This window comes from Apteryx rowi, unplaced genomic scaffold, assembly GCF_003343035.1.
Source record: "Apteryx rowi isolate R43461 unplaced genomic scaffold, aptRow1 scaffold_38, whole genome shotgun sequence".
NCBI classification, from domain to species: Eukaryota; Metazoa; Chordata; class Aves; order Apterygiformes; family Apterygidae; genus Apteryx; species Apteryx rowi.
This window is the reverse complement of record NW_020450307.1, coordinates 691,784-713,535: the sequence shown is the minus strand read 5'-3', so window position 1 is coordinate 713,535 and position 21,752 is coordinate 691,784. Positions and strand designations below refer to the sequence as shown.

The 21,752-nt window shown below is 35.8% G+C and overlaps 1 protein-coding gene across 10 annotated transcripts in view; it reads left to right on the top strand.

Annotated features, from left to right (window-relative positions):
• VPS13D (vacuolar protein sorting 13 homolog D) overlaps positions 1-21,752 on the top strand; it is a 119,011-nt gene that overhangs the window by 30,873 nt on the left and 66,386 nt on the right. For 8 of the 10 annotated variants that reach the window (XR_003254875.1, XR_003254877.1, XR_003254876.1 and 5 more), the window contains 19 exons: positions 145-367; positions 1,384-1,594; positions 1,737-1,908; positions 3,257-3,369; positions 3,907-4,116; positions 6,206-6,471; positions 6,631-6,764; positions 7,756-7,911; positions 8,510-8,735; positions 9,509-9,583; positions 10,396-10,599; positions 12,002-12,091; positions 12,854-12,994; positions 14,208-14,330; positions 17,846-17,951; positions 18,285-18,437; positions 19,041-19,176; positions 19,619-19,666; positions 21,208-21,358. Coding sequence is in view for 7 of the 10 variants with exons in the window: in XM_026074096.1 (XP_025929881.1) it covers positions 145-367; positions 1,384-1,594; positions 1,737-1,908; positions 3,257-3,369; positions 3,907-4,116; positions 6,206-6,471; positions 6,631-6,764; positions 7,756-7,911; positions 8,510-8,735; positions 9,509-9,583; positions 10,396-10,599; positions 12,002-12,091; positions 12,854-12,994; positions 14,208-14,330; positions 17,846-17,951; positions 18,285-18,437; positions 19,041-19,176; positions 19,619-19,666; positions 21,208-21,358 (2,938 nt within the window). In the remaining 3 variants the exon portion in view is untranslated. The remainder of the gene's footprint in view (positions 1-144; positions 368-1,383; positions 1,595-1,736; positions 1,909-3,256; positions 3,370-3,906; positions 4,117-6,205; positions 6,472-6,630; positions 6,765-7,755; positions 7,912-8,509; positions 8,736-9,508; positions 9,584-10,395; positions 10,600-12,001; positions 12,092-12,853; positions 12,995-14,207; positions 14,331-17,845; positions 17,952-18,284; positions 18,438-19,040; positions 19,177-19,618; positions 19,667-21,207; positions 21,359-21,752) is intronic. The other 2 variants (XM_026074098.1, XM_026074101.1) reach the window with 1 other exon arrangement.

Below are 21,752 nucleotides of genomic sequence, written 5' to 3'. Positions count from 1 at the left end.
CTTTTGGTAGTGGTAAAAGATACTGGCATTCACATAGGATGCTTAGTTTTTTGACAGTGATTGTCGCAGCTTCAGTCTTGCTGTATTGATTCCTTAGTGTTTAAGGTAAATATCCATTGTTAATTACAGAATTGCTTTCATTAGCAGGATTCAGTTCAATTTTCATCTCCTTTGGGAACCCCAAAGCACAGCATGAAGAAAATGACAAGTGCAGATGAATCAAAAGTAGTGACAGAAGGGCTGTTCATGAAAAAATCATCAGGAACAAACATTTCTAGGCTGAAGAGTGAGCCTGTGCTGAATACCTTGAGTAAACAGCAAGGGCAACAATTGAAAATACCTGCTGTGCCAAATCCTGACAGCCCAGGTATGTGATAAATGGTAGAAACCCCATTTAGCTCTTCTTTTTCTGTATAAAATGACACAGTGCAGTTTTCACACTGCAGTGTTTCACATATATCTTATGTGACACTGAAAACAGACTGAAAAAGTAAGGCTCTGGGTCTAAAGAGTCTAAAGATATAAAGAACCTAAAGATATTTGTTTGTTTAGAGTTGGCTTCAGTTTAAGATGCTTGTCTCCCACTTGTTGTAAAGACCCTTCTAGAACTCTTTAGAATATATATCTGCTTAGTAAATTGTTTTCCTTGTTACGCTTGTCAGTAATCCAGTGTGTTTTACCTCAGAAACTTAGAGCAGTAGAAATTTGTTAGAGGCTTAATTTATAATCTTACTTTATAAACTACTTAAATACATTATCTGACATGATCATAACTATAGAAATTTATATATACTTACATATATAGTTATTCATATATAGTGTACTTTTAATATGGAATGTCATTAGAAGAAAAGTTGCAATATTAACTGGGAGGACAGTTAAATATTTTTGTCTTGTAGGAGAATAGTGGGTAGATTTTGGGTTATGTGATTTGTGTCTTTGCAATTTCCTAACCAGTAATTTATGTAACGAGTGCAGAAACCTTAATTTTCAGAATTCCATTTTCTTATCCTGGTTGTAGGTTTAAAAGGAAATTTAGTTTCAAGGTGGCTTTTTGCARCTTAAAGGATTAGAGATGTGTAGTTCAGATTCTGGAGGAAAAAAATCTGCAATCTGGGTGCATTTCAAATGCGTTTTGCAGGCATATAAGGAGTACTGTGGGACTCTTATTTACAAGTTAACATTTACCTGAGAATGAGCTTGGTATTTGCTTGGTATTTGCTAGTTACAGGTATTGATGAGCATGAACAAAAATTCTTTAATAAAAAAAAAATCAGAATAATTTCAAAATAATGAGTAAAAACTTCTTTTTGGAGTAAGTTACATTAATTTTGTACATACTCTTTAYTCTTGCTTAATGTATTATCTCCTGTGCACTTGTAGAGGATCACATCTGCCTCTTAGACTGCATTATGGTTGATCTGCAAGACATGGACATATTTGCTGCAGAGAGATGTCAGAGGGAGTGCTCTAAAGCTGTGGAAGATAGGAGTGCAGATTTGACCTTTCCATCCTACTTTGTCAGGCAGACAGGAGGAAGCCTGTTAACAGAACCTTTCAGACTGAAGTTACAAGTAGAGAGAAACTTAGACAAGTGAGTTGATGGAAACAGGATTGCTTTATGCTGTTTGCCTAAATGTTTTGCAGTGTTTTACCTACCTTCTGTTGTATCTTAAAGTACTACCTGCTCTGTTATAGCACCTTGAAATACTGTGTTTTTTCCTTTTTTGTTGTAGAGAGCTAAGTCATTCAGTTGCGGACATATCGATACATGGCAATCTGTCTTCAGTCCATTGTTCTCTAGATTTGATTAAATATAAACTTATTCGTGGACTTCTGGAGAACAATCTTGGGGAACCTATTGAAGAGTTCATGCGACCTTATGATTTGCAGGATCCAAGAATTCATGTAAGAGGAATTGTGGGTTTACACAGTTGAAATTGTGTGTTGAAATGTTTTGTTTTTGTTTTGTTTTCCTATTAGACTAAACATCTCTCAAAGTTGTTGTGTTGTTTATGAGACTGACTGGTAAATAAAAAGATTTAGGCAGAAGAACGGTGATGGTTCTGTACCTTTTTCTCTGTAGATACTGCTGGAAATTCAGGTTTGTCTTAGTATAATGACAGGTCAGGTTGTCCTTTCAGCCACGACTTGCTCTTACCACTTCATGTTTCTGAGACTTTAGAGTTTTGAGAGATATGGAAGAAACAGCAGCCATTGCTTGTATTGGTTAGTTATTGTTAGGTATGTTGAAACGTACTGGTGGGGAAAAAAGTTAATAAATCAATGAAAACTTTATCAATTGTTTTCTTGAATGTTTAAGGTGAGTTGTTATTGCTATATATTATGGGCACGTTAACAAGCTTAAGCTTTTTCCATTTGTATGGAATTTTTTGGAGGGACTTAAAGACTATCTTGTCATCATGTGCAGGCTCATGATCCCTTTCCCATGGGGTCTGTGAAATTCTTGAAGACTGACTAAAAGATTAAATGGAACATGTACTATTTTCTGTTTGTGTCAAAAGCCCTCTTTTGTCTGGCAGATCTGAGAGAAGAATTTCAGTAATAAAGGCTTCACAGCACAGCCATCCATATTTTTGAGCCTGTTCCCAAGTATCACCTGTCTCTTAGGGCTGCTGTCAAATCCTATCCTTTCAGGAAGACTTTGGGCAGCATTTCATCTGGAGTAGATCAGCATTTGTCCTTATTACTGAGAATAAGTTGTTAAATAACATGTTTTCTCCCAGTCTTGTGGGGGTTCCAAGTACTGTTTATGTTGCACGATTGTACTCTTTGCTTGAGAAGCAAATGCATGCCCATGCCAGGGGAAAAATACTGGGAAGCGTCTAGGATCCTCTTAAGATCTGAGGAAAGGATGGGTAAAGTCCTCCTAATACTAGTATGTTCTTCATGTTAGGCATCTCTCCTAAAACTCTAAATGAGATTAATTTTTGTAATAGTTTCAGAAGCTACAAATCTGATTTAATAATAAAAGGTACTTGAAACAGTTTGAAGGAAATGTTGGCTGTTTTGTGGTGGGGTTTGTTTGTATGTTGTTTGTTTTGTAAGACATTGTTCAAGTTGGAGGCTACAGTGTTTTGAAATGTGATTTTTGTCCAGCAATGGTTAATGAAACTCTTTCAAGGAGAAAGTATATTATAACTGTTTGCATTTGTCCCAAGTAAAAATTCTTAATTCAGAAATGAAAAGTTAAACAGATGTTCTTAAAAGGAATGTTGGTGTTTTTCATTTTCAGACGGTTTTGAGTGGAGAAGTATATACTTCTATGTCTTTTCTCATTGACATGGTTAATGTGAGCCTGGAACTGATGGATCCAAAAGGAAAAGATGGTTGCAGCTCCTTAGCAAGGTATGAATTTTCTTTTGTTATTGAATACATTATTCTAAATGCTACGTTCCTCTAAGATGTTAGAGGACAAGAATTAACGTAATACATGAAAATATGAATTGAAACAGCATTCCTTATTTGGAGTCCAAACTGAGAGCTTGAATTGTCTGAAAAATGGGAGGGAATGTCACTAGTCAGAAGGTACCAGCTGCATCTTTCTAGCTGTTCTTGAAATCACAGTGCACTAATCAGTTGACTCAACCAAGACAAATAGTATTCTATTTAAGAAAGTGTTGAAGGGAAATCTTGAAAAACAGAGAGGGTGTCTGCCATGCATTTTTAATCCAGAAGGTTCTATATCAGTGAAAAATATTATTAAATAGAGTAGGAATCCAATTTGTGTCTTAATAACTTGATATATCGTGATTATAGATGTCACAGAAAATACATATATGAAAGGTATTAGCTGTATGTCATGTGTACTTTAAACTAAGTGACTTCTTGGAATAAATATGTTGTAAGACTCTTAAATGCAATGTTTTGCTTTTATTCTCCTAGGTTTGATTTTAAGAAATCCAAGTTGCTTTATGAAAGCTGTTCAAATGCAACAAAGTCTGTAAATTTGGTTTCTCATTCCATGATGGCATTTGACACACGTTATGCTGGACAGAAGACTACTGCAGGCGTGCCCAATGTATTCAATTGCATCTTTCAGTCATCAAAGAATACGAGTAGTCCAGGAGCAATCCAGATTGAATTGCACTTCAGGTTGGTAATTCTGGGATTATTTTATTTTATTTTATTTTACATTTTTCAATGACATTTTTGGGTCAGGAGTGTCTTGTCCTTAATATAGCTGTTATTCATGCAGACAAATTTCTTGCTGGCTTTATATTTTAACTTGAAAGCATTTCTTGGGGTGACAAGTGGTACTTGATAGAACGCAATCTGCAGGTCTTGATTAACTGAAAGTTGTTGGGCTTTAGGTTTTTTTTTGTTTGTTTGTTTTGTTTTGTTTTTGTTTGTTTTTACTGCAACAATGAGAAAATAATGTTAGGTTTGAATGTGTAAATGCATTGGGTTAAGTTCTGGCCTATCAAAATCAGTCAAGTTAAAGCTGAGTTTCCTTAAAAGGTCTGTCCATACTTGGTCTGTCACYTCTATATTTGCATGTAGTTGTATTATAGAATTAATTTCATTATATTCTGGCACAGAAGCCATTTTCCAGTAGGTGTCACTCTTGCCTTTTTGAGWGAATCAAATAAATACAGAAATGGCACCTCTTTTTAAAAAACATAATCCTTATGTTCTGTTTTGTATTCTCTTATGTTGTTTTTTATCATCTAAATCTCTTGGAATGCTTAAAAGCATCAGAGTGTGGGAATCCATTTTGTTCTCATTTTAATATTGAAGACAGTGGTATAAAGTATAATGTCAACATTTAACTTTATCAGCATGTTTTTTTGTTGAGGGATATTACCTAATGAAAAGTGAAGTGAGATGACTAGTGCTATGTTGTGCTCACTTCTGACCAGCCTCACTGATCAAACTCAGCTTTCTAACTTGTTCTTTTGAGAGTAAGTATGATACCTTCTGAAACAGTTGCAGGAGCAATGTAGGTTTAAAAAAAGATGTGACTGTATTTTAGTCCAATAGAAAATTTTGAAGGTGTCTGTTCTTAGAATTTTTAAGCAATCTGTTGTATGGATTTGGAGATCGTATGAAGCTTTTAAGTGCTGATAGAATAAGTTTGCATTCAGAAAGGCTCCAGGATTTCCATTTAAATAAACCTAAACTGTGATAGGATTTTTTTAAAAAAACTTCAAAGATTGCATGTAATGGTTGATCCGGTGTCTGCCATGATTGGAGGTTAGTTTGCACAATAAAGCCTAATCTGGTTTGAGTGATGTGGTTCCTTCCCCTTTCTTCTCTCCACAACTGCTATGCCTTTGAATTGTAGCTACATAAGCATGTGTTACATTTTTACTGGTGAGAGTATCATTGGCACTAGATATAAGCTTGTGCAGAGCACAGTGATAGTGTTATACTGGCTCATGCCTTTTGGAAATGGTCTGGAGAGCCGGGCTGGATTAAAGGATTTTCCTGTTGGAAGTAATGCAGGCAGGCTGCTTCTCACAAAGGAATTAGTTTTTTAAGAGATTTTTCTAGTTCAGAATGTGTCGGATATAAAATTGTTTCATAGTATTTAAGCATGTGGCTTATTTTCTGATTAGCATGACCAGATGTAATTGATAGTCTAGATCATGAAGTCAAACACTTTTATCTCTCTTAAAATGCGATGCTTAAAAGTTCAGTCAGGCTAGCATTTTTTCTGAATGACAAAGAAGCTTCCTGTGCTACAAAACGCTATCAGGGTGTGAAAGGAAACACGCTGTATGTCTGATCTTTCAGAGGGGCATGAAGCCAGGTTCAAATTTCACATGCTGTACATTAGATTTGATACTGAACAGATGTTTAAAAAAAAAAAAAGTTCAGTTTTAAGAACTGACATTTTGTGAATTACTAATCCTCATATATGAAGATGCTTTTATAAGTTAATTTTTTGTTGCATAGTGTCTTTCAATTCACCTTTTATAACATTATAGCTTAGAAGCTATCGAAGTTTCTTGGAGTTGAGATTGGTTAGGTTGCTGTGCGTACAGCAAGTTGAATTTCAATCTGTTTAAAAAAAGAAAAAGAAAAGTTAAGGTCAGACACTCTGTAAACTAAGTGTATCTCTATAAAGTTCTATGTAGTTCTTACTTGTCAGCTACTAGAAGCTTTCTGTTAAAATTAATGTAGAAAATAGATTATGCAAAATGTAAAATTCATGTTAAGTATACTCTTCTCTTAATAGGTCTACTAAGGATTCCTCCAGTTTCACAGTTGTTTTGAACAACCTTCGCGTGTTTCTAATATTTGACTGGTTGTTACTTGTTCATGACTTTTTATATACTCCTGGGGATACCAAAAAACGGGAAAATCTCCTTCCTTCCCGGCAACGCAATTATAGCAGTGAAACAACCGTAGTTCCAAAAACGGTGAAAAGTGGAGTTGTTACAAAACGTTCATCTCTACAAGTGTCTACAGAAAAACAGCTGGAAGTTAAGGTCAATGTGACAGGTAAACGCATTGTTTTCTGATGGTGCCTCTTTAAGGTACTTCACTGTTTAAAAGCCATGTGCTAGTGAAAACAGGTTCTTTAATCCTGCCAGAGATGCTTAAAATGGCTTAATGGCATTTCAAATTTCCATGTTTTATTTATGATTTTGTTTTGTTCAGGCACTGAATTTGTGGTTGTTGAAGACATGTCTTGTTTTGATACCAGTGCAATTATTTTGAAGGGGACTACTGTTCTCACTTACAAGCCAAAGTTGTTAGATCGTCCTTTCTCTGGTAGTTTGTTTGGCATTGAGGTAAGAAAAAATAATTGTTCTTTTATAACAAGTCTAAAATTAGATTAACTAGTGAAGGTACTTTACTATTAATATTTGATTTGAAAGCCATGAGTACAACCTGTTCTACTACTGGAATAATCCACAGATTTATTTTTAAAGTGAGTCAGTTCCATATCAAGCGCGCTCATTCTGCAGCAGATTTAAGAATGTTTTTGTGTTGTCTCTGTTAAGACACTGAAACACCAACTGCCAAATCAGTTGCACATTGAAAGTTGGGGACTGACCGGGTAGACAGAAGCCTGTGTGTTCAGAAAAGGGCTCACAGGCTATAATCATAACTGACTTGAGATGAACAAACAGTATCATGCCATCGCAATAAAAGCAAATGGAATATATAAGCAGGAGTCTTTTGCGAGGTTAAGTATGGAAAGTGATCCTTGCATTCTAGCCAGCAGCGGTAAGACCTCAGCCGGAATGCTGTGGCCAGCCCTGGGTGAAATACCTGAAGAAACTCTGAGTATTTCAGAGGAGAGCAACAAGAAAGTTCAGTGATGAGGCATATGTAATATGTTGGGAAAGTTTAAAAGAACTTGCTCACTCTAGGAATTTCTGTTGATTAAAGGAACTTCTTCCTTGTTAAGATCCTTGCATTAAGTAAAAGTTCATAGTAGAGCAAACAATGAAGTGGAGGAACAAACAATGAAGTGGAACAAACCAAGTCCATCACACATGGAGGAGTGGTGGACGAAAGCTCTGCTGTAAAGGAGTTATTAGCTTGGATATCTGAATCTTTTTTCCTGAATTGGAAGAGCAGCTAGGCACTGGAATACATTATCTGGAAAGCCTTTGGGGTTCTTTGCTGTCTTAAAGTTTGTAAAGAAATTGTCCACAGAGAATAGTTTGGCTATAGTTTATGCTGTTTTGTGGTAGATATTCTTTGACTTCAGGGTTCTTGCAGGCTTATTTTCTCAGATCGTAACTTTTTTTTGCACTATTTCTAATCGTTTAGGTTTTCTCATGCCGGTTAGGAAATGAGCAAGAGACTGCACTGTCAATTATTGATCCAGTACAAATTCAGATGGAACTTGTTGGGAATGCTTCCTACCCAAGTGGTTCAGGACTGTTGGATGCTTTCAACAGTGAGGATTTTCCTCCTATTTTAGAGGTAATATAAATGACTGARCGAGACTGTGTGCAATAGAGAATACTGGATTGTGATCTTGCAGGGATATTTTTTTTAAGCCCAAGAATTCAATGGAATACTTTCAAATGTATAAGAAAAGAATAAGCTYAATTCTGCCTGAAAGGAAAAGGCAAAGAAACAAGCATGCAAAAAATGCTTTTACTGGTGAGGAGAGAGTGATTTCTGGGATATAATRCAGAAATTAATAGTGAAAAAAATGTAGACTTATAATACAGGCATGTCAGATAGTAACTGATTTCTGAAGGAAAGCAAAAGATTTTATTTTCTGTATCTCATTCTTACTGTTTATTAATGGGAAAATTAGGGGCAGCTTTTATACAAAAGCAGAACAGTAACTAAAAGCATATATAATGAAAAAAAAATCTTTCTCCAGGACTCCGTTAGTAAATAGTGATGGAAGTTTGGTAATTTTACTATTGGAGCTTTAAAACAGTGTTGTCATATTTCAATATTAAATTTTGGTCTTCCTTTGGGAAATGTTTTGTTATTATCTACGATATAAAAGAAGAATGTGTAGAAAAGGGCAACTCAATCTTATTTCTTCTAAACTTTCATTTAGATTCAGTTGCAAGCACTGGATATCAGACTGTCCTACAATGATGTTCAGCTGTTCTTGGCCATTGCGAAGTCCATTCCTCAACAGACTAGTGCAGCTGTGTCTGACTCCACTGTATTGGTTGCTGATAGTACTGCTAATCTTTCTAGTTTAGTATTGGTTAATGAGACCTCCTCCTTGACATATGAAAACAAAGAGACATCCAAACGTTCGTTGGATCCTGTTCTTGGTATGTTTTTAACTGTCACAGTGAAGCCATTTTTTATGGCTAGAGGAGGCTTCTGCAGTGTGAAGTTAGACTTCATTTTTAACAAAAAAAGGTGTTGGTAGCTTCAATGAAATGAAGATTATTGCATAATGATTTGAATTATCTGATGATAGCATTAGACTGACAATATCAAAAAAGTAGAGTAATTTATCTGTTTGTAATGTGACAGTGTATTACATTAAGTTTTAATCAGTATCACTTGTCATCATACATCATCATGATGGACTAAGAGTTAGGTAGCAAATGTGTAAAGCAGTGTGCTTCAAGTTGTTTAAACTGATAATGAAGTAGCTGGAGATTATGATGGTTTCTATTTCTTCATGAACAGCAACCTTTTATTTTGCTTTGGTGAAGTTGCTTTTTGAAAGCTAAAACTTGGCTGTAATTGGAACCGCTGCCTGACAAAAATGAGGAAATGAACAAAAGTGAAAAAGGCTTTCTTTTCGGGTACTACGCTTGAGAGTCGTGGGGGGCTGAAACTAGATGAGGAATTGTGTTCTGAGTGAAGAGGTGGTATTTAAAAAATATAGTTGAAACTGAAATCAGTGAAGGACATTAACGTACTRTAAGAGAATAAAACTAGCCCATATTCTAAAATGTAAACATTGATTGTTTTTGGTAAAAGTAATGCTGACTCAAAGCCACTTTATTGACATATAATAAATTTTAGAAATTAAAACAAGTTAAGTAGATAACTCTAAAGGATTTATGGTTGCCTAATTGTTTAATTATAGAGGTACAGCTGGCTCGCCTTCAGGAGCTGGGATTCAGTATGGAAGACTGTCGTAAAGCTCTTTTGATCTGCCAAGGTAACCTCAAATATTTTTAGCTGATCTTTCAGATTACTCATGTTATCTAACTTGTGATTAAGTAAAAATACTCAGATGTTGAGGTAGCTGATGTACAGACAGTATTCCTTCTCTATTTTACTTTGGCTTGCAACTACCGAAATTGGCTCTATGTGTGCATCTTCTTAAGCATTCTCACTTTTCTGTTCTGCTGCTCTGTCTGTGTACTTTAGTCTCTTTTGGTCACCAAACACAGAGTTTTTCTATTCATAATGCATCTCACTCTAGATTGCTATGTTAGTATCCCTTATTTGTAATGCGGTGAGCTAAGTTCTCTGCAGGAATGCTACACGGCTTGATTCCCCACACATGCACACCCCTCACCACCAAAAGATTCTTCTTCCCTTTTAAGACTAAATTCTTTTTTTCAGTGATTTACCTATTTCTTTCATCTTCCTCTTTTGAATCATGTGTTTTATTTATTTCTGCGTGCAATACATGGAAAGAAGAGGAAGCTTTCAAGCAAGAGATTATTTTTCTTTAGTGTTGTCACGTTTCCCATCTCATTTATAGGCATTCATAGTATTAATACAGATGTACGTTATGTTGCTACTCAGTTTACAGCTTTAAAGAACGTTCCTTATTTCTAGAGAACACTGTTGTATTTATAATTTCATCATATTTATTTTATTAAATAGAACACATTTAAGTACTGTTTCTGTGCTTTACTATACTTTTTAGGTGAAACAATTAATTTGGTTTTATGTTTTTTTTACATTAAATACATTTCACTGAGAAAGTAAGAGATGATTGCTTTGTTTTTATCTTCTAAGGTGAGCTGAAAAAAGCAGCAAGTTGGTTGTTTAAGAATGCCGAACCTTTGAAATCGCTTTCCCTTACATCTTCTGGTCGAGATAGTGGGACTGCGCCTTTTCAGTTCATCTCTGGAGTGGAAATAAAAGCAGAAAATATATGTATTTGCTTTATTGATGACTGCATGGACTGTGATGTCCCCCTTGCTGAGTTGACCTTTTCACGTGAGTATCTGTTCTGTTGAATGAGTTGCATTAAATTACTGTCTGTCAGTATGCAGTGTCAATTGTTCTTTGATTAATCAGACTTCTGCTTCCCTAAAAATAGCTTACTTTTGGGGTGAAGAAGGAGGTCATTTGAAGCATTTATGAAAAGGGGGGCTGGGGGAAAGGGTTGAGGGTGTGGGTGTGGGTGTTTTGGGTGGATTGTTTTTTGTGTGTTTCATGGTCTTTTTTTCTTCTTATTAGTGGCCTCCTAGCATTTTAAATCTGGCTGAAAGGTTGTGGAGAAGGCTGTATTCCATTAACACGTGGACAGCTGAGCTACTTGAGTGTTTTATGTACAGATAATGCAAAAGAGAGAGGACAGCATTTTCTTTGCTAAGCAACCTATAATTATTTTCTCTGAAAATTATCATGCAGGCCTCCTATTTTCTGACTGCTGGTTCAGGAAGAAGCTTTCAAAGACTTAATTGGTTCTAATGATGATTGTGCTGGTTTTCTTAAGTGTCTCTGCTACTTGATACTTAGGTTTTATACCTTTCAGTACTTGAGAAGAAAGAGCTATAATTTAGTTGCAGTCAGTTCCTTCACTATCTGATGCAGATTGCTAAAGGTTGATATAAATGCTACCTTAATACAAGTAGGAATGCCAAGGTTCAGAATGCATGATTTATTATTAATATTTATCTCTTAATTATGCTACTAGTTGGGAAGTCAAGATAAGATGAAATGATAAACCAAGTAAAATTCAGATAGGAAGAATATTTAGGAATTTTTTTAAAAGACTGTGAACACAGCAAAGAAACTTGTTCCCATTTTGTTGTAGTGGTACTCTGATACTACAGTTTTCTAGGGTTGCTGCTTCTGAAATGTAAATAAGCRTTTTTTTTTTCCTAGTAGAAAATGTCTGATCACATTTTAGTAGGTTTGTTCAGAGCATGATCACCAAATGAGATAATGTGGCATGTTTTCTGCTTAGTCTGGTGGTAAATAATGGTGGTTAGGGAGAAGTCATCTATTTACTATGATAATTCTCGTCATTTCTCAGTCTACGTATTAGTGTAGATGAAATATAATCAGAACCTTTGACCACAGGTCTAATTTTACTGTGTGGAGGAGGATACCATAAGCAGACTACAATCCCTGGAGCGTTAAGTTTGTGCTTACTCCTTCTTACGTCCATAGCAGAAGGAATCTGTCCTGAACAGAACCCAAGGGAGGCTCAGTGTTATAAAGCATGGTTGTTCATAAATGTTGTCATTTAAAGAGTATTATGCAGGGCTTTTTGTGCTATTTGGATTTAAAAAACGAAGCAAAAACTTTCCATTTCTTATTAACATTTCTCTAAATRGGGAAACTTGATCATACTTGTTTTACATTAGTAAAATGCTCACTTTTGTGGTAGGTTTGAATTTTCTACAACATTTGAGAGCCAACCCTGAAGGCTATGCTCATTTTATACTCTCTGGAGATTATTATAACCGTGAGCTTTCAGGTAAGATACTGGGTTTGGGTTTTTTTTTCCTTCTTTTTAAGATTAGGAAAGCAGTCTTATACTACCCTGAAGTTTTTCCAACATGAAATGCATGTAAGGGAGTGTGAAATGTTTTTGGGTAAACACATGATCCTGAGGAGAAAAAGGAAAGAAGATTTCCCAACTTAATATGTGATGGAGGGGGAGGAAAAAATACTTTGCTGATATAATAGTTATACTGAAATTATTTCATGCTGACTGGCATGTCCTTGGATAGTATAGTCCTTTTATGTAATTAGCTGTCTCTGTGTTAACTCATCTTTTTTTGATGTTTCATTTCTTTGCATTCAGTTCATTTATTTATTTCAGGGGGGAAAAAAAGCACATGAGGGTGGGGGATTAGGTTGAAGACAATGGATATGCATAATGAGACCGTCCTAATTCATATTTTAATTAAAAAAAAAGAAGTTTGGGATTTGACCTATACTCATAGGTCAGCCACTGATAAACTAAATAACTTAGTTGTGTGTTTTCTCTGAATTGAGAAACAATTAAAATTTTTTGTTACAGAATTTATAGTAACAACCTCAAGAATTATCTGTGAATTATCTTTGTATTAGCTAGTAAATTAAATCTGTAGGTTTACAAGTTCATCTTGAATGCGGATTGAAAGTAAAAGATCTCATTATTGAAGGCGCATTCTTAAATGCTTAAGTATGTAAACAGCATTCCAGCATGGCCTTCAAACATGTAATACATGTGGTGTTTTCTGTTTGTTCTCAGGCTGGGAACCATTTATTGAGCCGTGGCCATGTTCAGTTTCTTGGCAACAACAAGCTTCGAGCCGTCTCCACCCTTCCCGCCTGAAGCTGGAAGTAAAGGCTAAACACCGTTTGGATATAAACATCACATCCGTCTTCATAGGTGTGTAAGAAGATTGCCAGAGAACATCATTACAGTGTCTCATTTTTAATAGTTAGAAATGTCTATCATTTCAGTATGAGTCCTGCTCGTGTCCCATGGATGAAGAGAAGGGAGACTTGGCACAAGCCCCTAGATTCTTAAGATGATATTGTACACAGGTGTGCATTTAGGCAACCTATATTTTATCACGCACTATGAAAGTGTAAAAGCTTGAGCTACGTATTTTGGAGTTTAGTAGGAAATCTTTTTCTTGTCATATGAATTCTGTCAAATTCATATTACTTGACATTTATTTTTGATCAGAAACAAGCTTTCTATGCTTTACAGTACTTTAAAAATGTTTTGATAAGCTCATCAATTTTCAGTATATTGACAGGCATAGGGGGGAACTGCTCATTCAGTTCTGTAATCTGTGAAAACCTGAGCTGTCAGTTCCCACCTGGGGAAATCAAAATATTTTGTTCATCGTTAACTGAAACTTCAGATATAAGCTTCTGTGTTGTTAGCAGAGAGACTATAGTTACATACGTTGCCCGGAAATATAACTTATTCTGTGTGTAAGTCTAGATAGTTGGTGCTTAAAATCAAAGGTGTAAATGGCTGAGATGATAGGAGAGCCTTCCGTGTTCCTTGATTATTTATTCATTTCTCCAGCAAGGCCTATGGGGTTGGCAGAGACGGARGGGGTTAAGGCAGAAGGAGAAGACACTGATCAGTGGTTGCTAAGAATTCCCACGATGCTTTTTACTACTAGTGGTGCCAGCAGACTAGCATATGATGAATATTGTGCCTTTGCCAGAGGACTTCATTGGTGTCAGATATTTATGCAGGAATGTGCATGTACCTCTTAAAATTATTAGAAACTGCTTCTGGCATAAAAATAATTAAGGTTAATTGCCCTGGGAGGGAGCTCTCCTATTACCACAGGAGTATCTTGAGAATATGGAATCTTACTGAAAAAGAAATAAAATGCCTTACTCCTAGGAATAGAAAAAGAAAGTCTTCTCGAAGATGCTGCTGTGATTTCATGAGCTATTATTTGCTTTTAGGTTATGTTTAGCTCTTAGAAAAAGCAGTGAAGTAAAACTTGAAGTGAACTACCCTTGCCATGAAAATGGAGTAATTTCAGCTTCATGAATTTAACATACTTTTCAATTACTTTATTTACTGCCACCTTGGCAAACATTTACTGTCTATGCTTATATTTCTCTAGAACAGTACACAAGTACCAAACAATCATGGATGGAAGATTACTGTAAACAGGACAAAGAAGTCAATGTGATCAGTTCAGAAGACTGGATGGGCTCTTCTGTGGATCCACCATGTTTTGGGCAGAGTATGACATTCATTATCGCACTTCTTTATTTGAAACACTCCTGACATATGCAGTCATTTGTCTAAAGTATTACAAATATAAGTATTTGGTCTTCGCTGCATATAATACATGGTTAGAGACATTTGGCAAAAAAAGAAAAAAATGATAGTTTCTGTTAAATTGCATTAAATCCTTGAAAAAGAACTTTCTGGCTACTTAGCTTTGAGCATGAACTTGGCACTGCTAGTTTTGCTTCCTTTTTCATCACCCTTTCTCAGTTAATGGGTGACTATCCTGTAAAAAGACCGAATAAGAGTATTGATTTTAGAGTATGTACAATTCTGCAGAGATAGCATCTGTCAAATTTTTTAGAGATAATCTTTTTCTTTTACATGACATTAATGACTTCACAGGAAAGATTTTCCCCATCCTTCCCAACTGGGAGGTTGGTAACTTCTGACATAACATGACTGAAAGCAGTATAGGTAAGAATGCACTTCAAAGCATATAGTAAAGATGAAGACAAGAGCCCTATCAACAGCTTTGCTATGTTTCAGTCATTCATATTTGTATGAAAATGTGTTCTTTTAAAAAGTGCTCAGCTAGATAAATCTTTACCAGTTGCTCACATGCTTTCTACTGTTGCGTGTTCAAATGTGATTCTCCCCCTCACCTCATCCTCCCCCTGCCCTGCCCCCAAGCCTCAAAGACTTAAATGACTTAATTTCTGGAAAAAATGCTATTATATTGGTGAAACAATTCTCAAAAAGCTCATGATAGGTGGCAGTTCTTTTCAGCTTTTCTTCCAGTGCTACTTCTGGAAGAAGATTTAGCAACTCACATGCTAGCTTAGTATAAGCAAGTGGATAGGCGCTCATACACTGTTTGCATGATGCTGACTGTCTCTGTCTTTCCTGATGCATGATGGTGAATAATCTACCTATATATCTGCGTTTTTTCTTACCTGCTAACTTTGTCTTTCCTGTCTGCCAGGCCTTCCTCTTGTCTACCTTAGAACTAGGAGTACAGCCAGTTTGACTAACCTAGAACATCAGATCTATGCTAGAGGTACTGTAAAGCAGAGAGAGACAAAAAGGTTTTTTCTTCCTTGTCTTGGAAAGTTCTTGCACAGTAAATAGTGTTGTATGTGTGACTTGCCAGTAAACTGGCCTCTGTGAAAGTTAAGAGCTCTGCTTTTAAGTTGCTTCACTTTAGCCTTTCATCCTATCTTTCATGCTCCTCTATGGGCCCTTCAAGAAAGAAGGGAGCAATATAACTAAGCCTGTGTGAGAAAATCAGCTGTCTTTTTGAGGCAGGGGATATGAACTGTTAAATACTCAATGTCTATTTTCTAGAGAGATGATACAATGTGGTAAAAACAGCTCARCAAGTATTTTAAGTTTTATATTCTAAAAAAGATCTAACAATATGTTCAATATACATATTTATGCTTGAATCAGCATTCATATTTAGCTATTTAAAACATTAGGATGCCTTCAGAAGCAACTTAATCTGTTTTCAATGAGCCTTAACAAATAAGGCCGCCTTCATAAATGACCTGTTAATTTGTTTGTTTTATATTTGACACTACTGTCTTTGGGCAAAACCATCCAGTTTAAAGTTTGATTTTAAAATTTGTGGCATTGTGGAAAAGAAATCGGCACACTTGCTAAGCATGTTTCCCATGTGGAAAAGCTGACAAATAAAAGGGGGAAAAGCTTTCTATAAATCTACATTTGTAGCTGGTTTATATTGCCCTTTACAAATGTTTACTCTGAGTGGTATGCAGACAGTTCATAGATATCAAGCAAAAAAACCCCCAAACATATACGTATACATATATATATATATATATAATGGAAAATGATAAAGCATTTATTTTTCTGGGGAATGATTCAGGAGGATGTTTTTGTAGAAAAATTAAATATTTTTTGCCTGAGTTTTAATGATATTGCAGCTAAAGAAAATGACTAAATTAACTGTGGGGAAAAAGCCTTCTTGTAATGGTGAAGTATGTATTTTCAGTTGGTAGTTGCAAGATGCAACTTTTATAGGGTGCTTTCTTTTCAAAATCAGGCCACAGTCCCCAAAATTCATTTTTAAATGTCTCTCAGAAATAAATTGGAAACTGATTAAATGCCAGAGTGAATGTTAATCTGGCTTTTAGTTTGTAATTTTGTAGAACTAGAACTAGCCAGAAAGTTGGACTGAATCAAGCTCAATGCTAAAAAGATTGTTTTATTTGCAATTGGCAAAAGTTTTCCTTTTGAAGAACTTTAATCTTCTTGCCATTTAACTGCAAAGAATTTTCTCCATAAACTGTGAAGGGATCAGATTTAAGTCTCCACTGATAATGTAAGGAATATAGTCATCTGTTGTTATTGATTTGGAAGAAAGTTGAATGTGGTCAGCAGTAACTCCTTCAAAAACTTAACTGCCCACCTTTGCCTCTCCCTCCTTGCCCCTGTACATTTCTGCTTAAGTTATTGTTAATTAAATGCATGCTGCCGTGGGATGAGTAGGTCTCAGAACGTGACATGCCTGAACTTATCAGTCAACCTTTAGAGTGACAGCAAATAAATGCTGTGGAACACATTTAATTTCTATCTTGCCTTTCCATCAAGCAGATGATTTATTGAGCGTGTCGTCTTACTCTTTCTTTCTCAGAAAGATATGTGTATTTATGGAGCAGGCTTTTATCTTCCTTTATAAGTAATTACTGGGATTTTTTTTGTTTGTTTGTTTGACAAGTCCAAACACAGTATTTTCATTGACACAAAGTACTGCAGTAGGGAAGAGGAGAGTAACACTTGTCTGCTTATTAATAATGTGTACTTGAAAGCAGTCAAATGCAGTAGGTGCGGTTCCTTGTATCAGACTTTTGCAGTCCCAGCATTTTAACAAAACCAGATTAACTTTGGTTTCATTCAGATTATTTTTCACACCTTTCTTTAGCAGGCTTTATTGTAAGTAGGAGTATTTTCTACTTTTCAGCCTTTAAGAATCAAAATTAATTGAAGTGGGGTAACCGATAAGTCTGAATTAATCCCATGTAAAATAGAACATAAATTTTACTCAAGTTAGCAGTAAATATATGTTTAATACTTTGTGAGCATTTGGATACAGAAGAAATGTCACTGATTATGATTTGAGTTCTTAGTTGGGTTTTCTGCGTGTTAGTTATAACTGGAGGCCTCGTATATTATAACTTATTGTAACTTATATTGACGTGAAGGAACAAATTAACATCTCAAACCCATTTACTTTCCTGTTGTTTTTTTGTTGTTGTTGGACTAAGGCAAACAGATGATGTAGGGGAAAGCTTTCTGTTCACTCTACCATTAACGTAATAAACTACTAGTAACGTAATAAAATTATTAATGTTTTTAGTAATTTATTATCCTGTTGCTTATACCTGTTTTTCTGAAGTCGGTGCAGGCTGTGGTTCGCCACCCATTGTGTCTTCATCCTACATCAGCATTTAAGGAATGCCTCTCACATAAATATTTAGACATGTCTTCATTCTGTTTTTATAGCTGAAATGAAGACTCCAAAACGTAGGCAGCCATTTGTGCCATTTGCTCTAAGAAATCATACTGGATGCACTCTGTGGTTTGCTACTCTAACTACAACCCCTACTCGGTAAGAAGCTGTTTTGAGATCCCTTTGACAGAATTTGTCAGGGTTCTGTGGACCAAACTCCATTGTCTTCAGTTGTTTTGTTTTTTTGCAGAGGAACATAGGCAACTCACAGTCATTCTTACTTAAGAGTGTTTTCTTTGGCAGTGAGATAGTTTTACTAGTAAGAAAGAGATTTTTCAAGAGACCAGAGGGGATTCAAAAACCAGTCAGATATGCATTCATTATGTGATGTGTTAACTGTARGATTTCTGTGGAGTGGGGTACGCTAAAAACCACCTGTAACTTTAAGTAGTCACTTTGTCAGTTCGTAAAACGCTGTGATTCTCTTTACAGGGCTGCACTGTCTCACAGTGGGAGTCCAGGTGTTGTTCCTGAGGAAAATGGGACTTTCCTGGATGATGCCCATAATGTCAGTGAGTGGCAAGAAGTTATCACTGGGGAAGAGGTTCCATTTGAATTTGAAGCCAGAGGGAAACTCAGGCACAGGTGAAGGAACCAAGCTGTGAGATGTATTTTGACACACTGACATGGAACTCAGGATCATAATTGTGAGGACACTGGCAGATATTAAAATAAACAGTGGATATTTAATCATCCTTTAATATTTTGTCTTTAAATATTGAAAACTCGTATAGAGTGGAATTGTCAATAGACTAGTAAAAAGCTTATATTATTATAAGTGGGAGCAGTTCATAGATGTGAGCTGAGATTTGATCATTTAAAGCTTTTAGAAAGATGTAGAGCCTTCAATTGCAAATCCTATGACATTTATAGGACTATGGTTTGTGGAAGATTTTGGTTGTTTGAGCTTATGTGTTAAGAACTGATTGATAAATATTTAACATGGTTTTTATGTTTGCTTATATCACTTAGTTATACTTTTGTATGTTCATTAGGGAGGTTGAAACAGTTGAATAAAAGTCAAATTATTTCTGCCTTTATCTATGAAATAGAAGAAGTGGAGTTGTTTCACATTTAATTAGTGAAATTCTTTTTCCTTAATGTAGAGGATGTACTTGGTTTGTACTGTTTGGTGTTTACATTGTAAGACAATGGTTGATAGTAATTTAACTTCATCTAAACTGGTAGGCACACACATGATCTAAGAATTCATCAGTTGCAAGTCAGAGTAAACGGCTGGGAAGAAGTCAGTCCAGTGTCTGTAGACAAAGTTGGAACCTTCTTCCGATATGCTGCACCAGACAAGAACACATCCTCTTCTACAGTAAGTTCTGATTTTGAGTGTTAGCTTTATTGCAGCATGTAATTTGAGAGTAATGGTCTTTCCAGGACTTTGATCTTAAAGCAGCTGCTGTTTGAGATTTGTCTCYTTTCCAGTTAGCTCAGAGTGAGAGACTTTGGAGATGCTGCATTACTAACTGGCGGTTTTATACATATCAAAAATGTGAACAGAGTAATCAGCAGAGTTAGTCTGCTCTTAGTCATAGCTTCTAATGACAGAACCAATATATTAGGGACAGTGGCAGGTGCAGGGTGAGGGGGAGGTTGAACTAGTGAACTTCTGATATGTTTTCAAACTTGTGGAGAAGATCAGAAAGATCAGTGAAAGTATTTAGCTTATTCTTCTGCAGTGATGTTCTGTGTTGCAACTCACAATAACAATGTAAAATGAACACTGGTAACTTTTTTGTTTATTTTTCTCCCAGGTTGGAAGCCCAATAAGTAGAACAAATATAATACATCCACAAGTCTATGTAAGTACATATTTTCACTTTTTAGAGCTACGTAAACAAGACTGGCATAATTCTACAAGTGAACTGGCTTTTCTATCCTTGAAGGAATTTTTCAATAGAATTGAAACAGAAGTCAAGCAAATGAAAGAGTTTCCAAATCAGAATGAGTATTTACCATGACTTAATATTCCTCACCAATGTAAATGATTGTTTGGAGAATGGGTCTTAAATTTTTGTATGTGAATTCCAGCATGTCAGCCCATATGTGGTTTTAGTTTGTTTCCACGTTTGGAAATGTGGTTTTCAGGACTGAAGTGGCAATGACTTGAATGTAGGAGACAAACATCACAGTAGAAGGGCAGCTAAGAGAGAAGAAAACACAAATGTTTTAAGAAAGCTCTACCATAATTTTGAGTTTTGACAGGTATGAATGATGAGTGACTGGTAATTGTATAGGCTAATGTATTTTATTATAAAACTACTTTCTTGAGCACAAACTGAGAGATGCTTTAGTACCCAGATATGTTATATCCGCTCTTCAGTTGCGGCAAGATTCCTCAACTACAGGTGGATGGGGGTTTTTTGGGGGGTGGAGGGGGGAGAGGGGGTGTTGGTTGGTTTGTTTTTTTTTAAGTCTAAGGGAGCATGGGTTCTAGGTGTATAGCCACATAATAAGACTCTCATACTGAAGCAATGATCTTCTGTGTCTGCATCTAAGAAAAGAGAAATACTGAAACCAAAGGAAAATCAATGCAGTGAGTCACCTGCTTTCTTAAGTAATTTAGGGGTGACTTTTTTAAGTACTCTGAAATAAGTGGAAAGTTTTTTGTATGTAGAGGGCACAGACACTTTTTTTTTTTTTTTTTTTTTATTCTGAGTTCTTGTTTGTTGGGTTTCTGGATTTTTGGCGGTCTGTTTGTTTTTTCAGTCCATAAGCAGTGTGGCTTTGTATCTTGATAGTGTTTCCAGAGGAGGAAATAAGCTGCTTTAAAGATTGTGGTTGTTACAGGTTTTATGGTTATACACTGTATATGTGGAAAAAAGTGTGTGTTAATATTGGTATATATCATTGAGGATATTGATTTTTATTTTATTTTATTTTATTTTTTGCTCTGTGTGTAGAAAGGTAGTGATGTGAAATGAAGAAACTGGGCATTGCTGAATGCATCTTTTTTTAAAGTGGAAAAGGCATTCAATACAAAGAGGGCCCACTATATTGAGGAAGTGTCCAAAATAAAATCTGCAGACACATTCTTATCTCCTAGAGAGTTGCACCTCATTCGGAATGATAAATGTAATAGGCCAAACTTTGAATCTCCAATCCATTCCTTGGACTTTTATTTTTCCAAACCATTAGTTTGGTGAGTCCAGATGAAATGCTTGTGATTATTAAATGAGATACGGGATTATAAACTATTATTATGAAATTGTATATACCTTAGCTCTTGCACTTGGTCAGTTGACAAGTTTTTACTTCAACAGTTACTGCTGCAGAATTGAGGCATCCCTCTTCTAGGTAAAATTGTTACATGTGTTTTTTAATTCTTTTAAATATCTTCCAGTTTTCTTCATTGCCACCAGTTCGCGTGGTATTTGAAGTTACCATGGAAGGTAGTGCTCGGAAAGTGATAACTGTGCGCTCAGCCTTGATTGTAAAGAACAAGCTGGAGACACCAATGGAACTAAGACTAGACAGTCCTTCTGCTCCTGACAGTAAGTGTTATAATGTGTTCATTCCATACTACATGAAATCTTTAGTTCCCTCCTGAAGAAGCTTCATCAACTGCCTCTAATGGTTAACAACTAAGTAGTCCTCCCTGGAGGAGGAATGGCTAACGTTTAGAAGAAAGTGGTCAACAAGGTAAGCTAAAGAACCCAAGAGAATTTTTCCTTACTATACAGGTAGGTGGGGAAAGCTGAGCCTCTGTAAAGAAGGGCCTGTATTTCTTCCATATGTAGCGTGCTGTATCTTTTAGCACTAGTCTCGTAGGTGTCAAGTGCATGCAAAGGTGCAGTCTAGAAATACAGCAGTATACTGGTAAGGTACCTGAAATGTAATGAGTGAGGTCTCTTCAGAATATGCATTTTTAACTAAAGCGACCTAGGA